The sequence below is a fragment of the Eschscholzia californica genome, unplaced genomic scaffold (assembly GCF_041429995.1).
Source record: "Eschscholzia californica isolate CP2 unplaced genomic scaffold, dmEscCali1.0.p SCAF_1, whole genome shotgun sequence".
Taxonomy (NCBI): domain Eukaryota; kingdom Viridiplantae; phylum Streptophyta; class Magnoliopsida; order Ranunculales; family Papaveraceae; genus Eschscholzia; species Eschscholzia californica.
The window spans coordinates 14,912,177-14,919,584 of NW_028238198.1; the positions used below are offsets into that span (position 1 = coordinate 14,912,177).

The 7,408-nt window shown below is 33.7% G+C and overlaps 1 protein-coding gene across 1 annotated transcript; it reads left to right on the top strand.

Moving 5' to 3' along the window:
- The first annotated feature begins 4,297 nt into the window (after positions 1-4,297).
- On the top strand, positions 4,298-5,211 carry LOC147564433 (auxin-responsive protein SAUR32-like). The gene has a single exon (XM_086665879.1). The coding sequence runs from the start codon at positions 4,369-4,371 to the stop codon at positions 4,906-4,908; it is 540 nt and encodes a 179-aa protein (XP_086522005.1). The 5' UTR covers positions 4,298-4,368; the 3' UTR covers positions 4,909-5,211.
- Positions 5,212-7,408: the final 2,197 nt, after the last annotated feature.

Consider the following 7,408-nt stretch of genomic DNA (forward strand, 5'->3'; position numbering starts at 1 on the left):
CTTTAAACAGAGGCATGGTATTGATTAATTTGATACTTACGCACCAGTGGCACGTATCTCTTCAATTCGTGTGTTGATTGCCCTTGCCTCAGTTCACCATTTAGTTATTCATCAAATGGATGTGAAAACAGCATTTTTAAATGGTGACTTAGAGGAGGAAGTTTATATGGAACAACCTGAAGGATTTATTTCTCCAGGCCAAGAAAAGAAAGTTTGCAAGTTGGTAAAATCTCTTTATGGTCTGAAGCAAGCGCCTAAGCAGTGGCATGAAAAGTTTGATCATATTGTCCGATCAAATGGGTTTGTCGTTAATGATGCAGATAAATGTATTTACTGTAAAGTAAATAAGTCTAGTTGTGTACTTATCTGTTTGTATGTTGACGATATGCTCATTTTTGGATCTGATCTATCTTCTGTCGAAGAAACAAAGAAATTTTTATCATCAAAGTTTGATATGAAGGATCTTGGGGTGGCTGATGTTATCTTAGGAATTAAAATTCTAAGAAAGGATAATGTATTGGCTTTAAGTCAAACACATTACATCGAGAAAATTCTGAAAAGGTATGATCACTTCGATCATAAACCAGCTCTAACTCCAATTGACCCCAGTATTAAATTACTGAAGAATACTGGTCGTGCCCAAGCTCAACTTGAGTATGCTAGTGTTATAGGTAGTCTTATGTATGTGATGCACTGCACTAGACCTGACATAGCCTACGCTGTCAGTGTACTGTGTCGATTCACGAGTAATCCAGGACCAGAGCATTGGAAAGCTATTTCTAGAGTGCTAAGTTACCTGAAGGGAACCATGGATTATGGTTTACATTTTAAAGGAGACCCCGCTGTATTAGAAGGATATAGTGATGCCAGCTGGAATAGTATTGAGACAAAGTCAAAATCTACCACTGGATGGATTTTCACTTTAGGTGGTGCTGCTATGTCTTGGGGATCCAAGAAGCAAACCATAATTTCTGATTCAACTATGTTGTCAGAATTAATTGCATTAGCAGATGCAAGCAAGGAAGCGGAATGGCTTAGAAATCTGCTAGAAGAAATCCCTATATGGAAGAAGCCATCTCCGTCGGTCATGATAAATTGTGACAATCAGGCGACACTTTATAATGTTGCAAATAAGACCTACAATGGCAAGTCGAGACACGTGAGTCTTAGACATCAATTTGTGAGACAATTACTCAAGACAGGAGTAATTACAGTCGACTATGTAGAAACAAAGAAAAACTTAGCAGACCCATTGACTAAAGGACTTCCTAAAGTAATGGTCTCGGTTAAGAATAAAGAAATGGGACTCAGGTCTGTGAATGAAGGTTGATCGCCTTTAACGGAAACCCAACTTATGTCTTGAAATAGATAGGCAAAGTTCAACGGGTACCAACAAGTTAAAGCTTTCGCGATTATGGAATACTAGCAATTTATATTCTCCCATTTCTGAGCTAGTATTGGTTTTCTGCAAGACAAAGGATGGATGATATATCCTTAATAAGTCCTAATTTTTAAGTGGTGCCTCGCGGAAACACCTCAAGTGGACTTACCTAAGTGAGTGTGGAGATCAGGCCGTCTCCTAAGAAAATAAGACCGTTTTCCGAAGAAGACTCATGAAAGGGATATTGCACATGGCCATTAATGTGCGGAGTATGAACACTTTGATTCACCGAAACAAGTATGTGCGATGGCTCCGGTTTCATCACTAAAGGATTCTTGGTTCAAGATACGTTCACCATAGCATTCTGATAAAGCTTTGAGTTGTTTGCACTAAGTGAAGGTTCAAATCCATAAGATACCTATCATGTATGTACAAGTTTCTACGATAATGCCAAAATTATCTGTTTTGTTTAATTTTGTCTTTTATGTATTGTTTTCGTTGAGTTATCTTGTAATATTTCAATTCTTGAAAATGGTGGGGGAATGTTGGAATTTTTCAAAATTTAAATGTTGGGAGGAGCCAACAGTACAACGAATAGGTATGATGCCTTTTGTTGTTTTTTGGATTAATTCAAACTTCCTGTGGGCACATCCCTTGTGAATGGATAACATATCCATTAGATGGTATCTCTTGATGCCATATAAATCAATTGCTCACCATTCCACACAGAATATAATCCAACGTAATACTTTCTCTCTCTATCTCTCTGTTTTGGTTTTCTCTTAATAAACAAAACAGTAAGGTGTATGTTATTGGGTGTGTTAGTTATACAAAATTCTTAAACCAAAACAGTAAGGTGTATGTTATTGGGTGTGTTAGTTATACAAAATTCTTTGGTAAACTCGAAGTCGTTTCTTTGGCATTATCAATTATATTTCAGAGTGTTCTCGATTTTGGTCAAGGCGTGCATACTTTGAACCAAGATAGTTGTTAAGACTTCATCGTATCCTGAAGGCAAAATTCCATACCCGTTGTGTACTCGTGGTTTTACCAGAAGGGGGCGAATTTCTGTCTAAAAGAATCGATATAATCGAGCTTTGAAGTTTAGTGTACAACATCATTTTTCTTTTCTGTTTTCCATTTCAAATTATTAGCAATTTTCCAACATATAGTGTCTAGATTCTCTCCACTCATTGCCAATTTTGAGTTGGATGACCACAAATTTAGGAGAAGTCATAATATTTCACAACTAACTATGTCTCCAGGTATCGTTTGATGGACAACTAAAACATGAATAATGAACAAGTTTTTCTAGTTCCTAGGTATGCCATTATTACTTTGTAATGGTCAGGATCTCTCCTTAAGGTGTTTGTTCTTTCTATGGCATAGGGATCTATGTGATTATTGTCATCCTTTTTTGTTGAAAGAACGATATACATTTATAGTACCACTCTCACAAGTCCGATTTTTTTGAGTGTAACGCATTTTTTTTTCGGGTGAGAGAACGTAGCTTTTAAACCTATAACGTGTGCATTTAGATTTGATATCATGTTAAATTTGTGGTCATCTAAGTCAAAACCAATTGACACTGAATAGAGATCGATCTAGACGTTATATTCTTGGTCACTTAATTCGTCGTCTTCCATGTGAGACTATTATCGCATATACAAGACGAAAACACCCTCAACTTCTTCATAAGTTAGCACCAAAAACTTAGAAACCATTAAAGTCCACCTTACATGTTTATGTGTTTTTTTTTTGTACTGAGGAGATCCGAGTTCGAATAACATTTCTAAGTAAAGTGATGAGAATTTCATCAAAAAAAAAAGTAAAATGATGAGAAACTTTAAAATAGTGGTAAAAGAAGTCTTTTCTTTTAGGGTTATTTCCCTAATGGCCCCAAACTTTGTGACCAGCTTCCCGCCTGGCCCCCTACTTTACGAGAAATATCCATATGGCCCCTTCCGTTATAACACCGTTACTCTCTCTCCTCTATCTCATTTTCTCTCTCTGCCACATCATCTCACCTCGCCCCATCATCGTCTTCTCCGGCAAGGTCGTCGGCCGGCCAAATTTCCGGCCGGCAACTCCTGCCGGAGAAGATGATGATGTGGCGAGGTGAGATGATGTGGCAGAGAGAGAAAATTAAATAGAGGAGAGAGAGTAACGGTGTTATAACGGAAGGGGGCCATATGGGTATTTCTCGTAAAGTAGGGGGTCAGGCGGGAAGCTGGTCACAAAGTTAGGGGCCATTAGGGAAATAACCCTTTCTTTTAAATGAAAGGAAAACCATTAGCCTTACACTATATTTATAACAAAAGTAGTAAGAAAAGTTAGAAGTTTAAATCAGTACAAATCTAGCATGAAATTAGGGTAAGATAAAATTATAAATAAACCAAACATAATGACTACAAGAAAGTACTTATAACTTAACTTAGAAGTTAGAACCTTATTGCATTAAACAAATGGCAGAAACCAAAGGGAAAGTAACTACTCTGAGGATCTCAGTTCAGTCAACTTGAACTTTAAATACAACAAGAACTTTGAACTTATGATTCATGTAGTAGTTATACCATTCTGATTCATTAAATTAAATAAAAGAAGAGAGAGAAAAAATATATCATGAGAAAACCAAAAATCCCAACTATATACAATCTGGAACATACTCACTTATTAATTTAATGAAAAAACTTAAACAAATTTAAAAACCCTAGCTTTTAATGGGTTGAACTTTTAAGGCAGATAGACTAGCAACTAGCTAGTTGTAAATTAGTTAATTAGTTGAATATTGTAAAGAGAAAAAAAGTACAAATATTATAGACAAAAAAAAAGTTATAAAATATAGAAATTCAGACCCACTTAAGAATCTTTCAACTACTATAAATACCAATACCCATTTGAGATTTACACCAAGACAAGCATTTCAAGAAAGCAAAAAGAAAAAAAGTAAAAAGTTTTCAAAGAATCTTTCAATTCCAACATCATCAATGGATTCCAAGAAGTCTAACAAGATTAGTGAGATAGTTAGACTCCAACAGATCTTAAAAAAATGGAGAAAAATTGCAAATGCACCAAAACCCACCACCTCCACCACTCCCACCACCACCACCAGCCCTAACTCCACCACCACCACCACAAAAAAGTTTCTCAAGAAGACACTATCTTTCAAAGATGTTCCGGCAGCGGGGGCAACCGACGTTGTGCCGAAGGGATTTCTTGCAGTTTGTGTAGGAAAAGAGATGAAAAGGTTTTTAATAAAAACAGAATATTTAGGTCATAGAGCATTTGAGATGTTACTAAGAGAAGCTGAAGAAGAATTTGGATTTCAAAATGAAGGAATATTAAGGATTCCTTGTGAAGTATCTATTTTCGAAAGGATCTTAAAAATGGTGGAAGAGAAAAAAGAAGTTTTCTTTATAAATGAATATGGGTTTAATGGATCAGATCAAAAGGAAATGAATATTGGTTGTTGTTCATCAGAAGCTGAGTTAACTCACTCACTTCACCCTCACCCCATGTGTAGATAGATGATGATCAATTGCCACACTAGTTACCACTTTTTCTTTCTTCTTCTACTTCTATTTTTATTTTCTTTCTTTTTCTTAGTTAATTTCTTTCTTTTTTTTGTGAATTAAGGGTATGTCTTATGAGGGTGACCCACAAAACAAAAATTGTATGAGAGAGAAAAGGAATAAGGTAGGGTTCATAAGAAAGACAGAGAGAGAATTAGAGTGATAGTTTGGAAATTCATAAAATGATCCAAATGTTCTTATTGTATCCTCCATTTCTCATTTTGCAAGTTATTAGAAGATTTTAGTTTTAATTTGTAATGACTTAATTATTATTTCCTTTTTATGTTATCAAGATTTTGTTACTTGAATCTAATACACTAATCTAGACCAAAGCTAACTTAATATAAGTTATCTTCCTCTCAAAATAAAGTCAATTGTTTCAAATTCAAATGAAGCAACAAAAAAAAGTAGATATATAAAACATCGAGTGTAAGGTACAAAACTATATACGCGAGCTTTTAGAGCTAGTAAGTTATTATTTACCTCATTGAATGCATGATTCATTATCGCCCGACTCTAATTTAACCTTGCTTAGAGCAATATATTTCATGTGTGGAGCTATTTTGATTTTTGATATGATTTGGAAGGGAATGTTTTTTAAAGCAGTACCATGAATTTCTACTCTAGCTTCTATAATTTGATAGTCAAAAGAATCACACATGAATTCTTCCTTAAATGGAAGACTATTCTACCTTTGTATCAAGATAATATTGCATATGACGGGAAATCAAGAAATATTTTTTTTTCATAAAATAAGACTTAAGGAGTCTTGATCTCTATAGTTGAGAGATAAATATGTTACTACTGGACCAGAGTAGACATTCTGGTTCGCAAAATTTTCTTTTAGGGTTGGGTCTCCTCCATGCACTTCTTAAAAAAAATGCAAGTAAGTCCTACCTCTATAGCTTAAGGCTACACTAAAACAAAGTAATTTTACATTATAATATCATGTAAAAAAAATAAATTGTTGGGATTTAATAGACATGAAGAACTTGGAATTTGTTTGCATGGTTGAACTTTTATTAGACCAACTGTCAAAATAGATAATGATATACAAGGTAACAAAAACAATTAGATTGTTGTATAATATACATATGGAGTATATGGGAAACCTAAAATTGTAGAGTTCTAAACTTTCTAATTTTAGTGGATAACATTATATATGCAAGTACTATTTATGAGAGAGTATTTTGAGACATAAACCATGCTTTTGCTGTAAGTTTCAAGAACTAATCGACAATATCGATATACATATTAAGAACATTAGATGGTTAACTAATCATATAAAATAAGATTAATTTGAAATTAACATATAAAACAATGTCGTATATTATTTTTAGTCATTCCAAGATCTTGGAAATTATCCAGCTAGAGTCTTTTAGCTGTACTAATCTTCAAGATACGGAATTTGTCCTATCATCAAAACTCTACGGAACTAAATAATTTGCTCAATCTCTTAATTGTTTCGATTAGTATTCTAAGGATTTTTAGAGTCTTGAAGATCGAAAAACGATTAATTTGGACATAAAATAAACTATTTTGTTATTTTACTAACAATTTTTAATTATTAAAATAATGTAATTAGTGATGACAATATAATGAATTTATACATTGTAATATTAATTACACATCTTTCCAATAAAGCATCCAATGTGCTTGCATGTGAGAAACCGAAAAAAAAAAATTATAATATAAAATTTTCGAAAAATATAAGAAAATAAAATAAAATCAGACAATGTCATCTAAACTTTAGCAACCATTTTAGTAAATGGCACATGAAATTTTAATAAAAATTAAGTTATACAGATTCAAATATTGTAATTTCACATGCAAGTCATCTTGGGGTTTAAGAATTATTTTAACATATAATAGTCAAACCTAATTAAACTTACACCTTGTTGGGTTTCCGTCCTCTTTTGTTTACACCTTCATGTTGATGTGGTAACAAAGATTGGTCAAAGTCAAAACAAAGACCCCATTGAGCCTATCGAAGACTACCACATGGCATTTATGTGCTACTTTGTGTTAACTCTAGCAGATCTAGTTAAGCCATGAAAGAAGCTGAAGAAAATGTAATGAAAATTTTAGAATATATACTTTACAATAACTTTCCAAGAAGATAATATTGGAAAAGATTAAAAACACATGAAAGTCAAAAAGTGTCCGTACTAGTGACGATTACAATTGCGTGTTATTTTTGTTCGATTTGATCCAAAATTAGTATTGTTTATTGATTGTTCATAATGTTAAGTTAAATCTGAACTAATATTACATAGTTTATGAAGCTACTACAAGAAACTCATTTTCTTTCATGACTTCGATTTTAAAGAAATTATCGATACTGGCAGCTAGGAAGTAATTAACCGAAATCTCATGGTGGGTCGCAGTGGTGGTAATGGTCACATGCGGGAGGTACGCAAGCGGTCCCGACTTTTTTTAGGTTCGAAGCAAACTT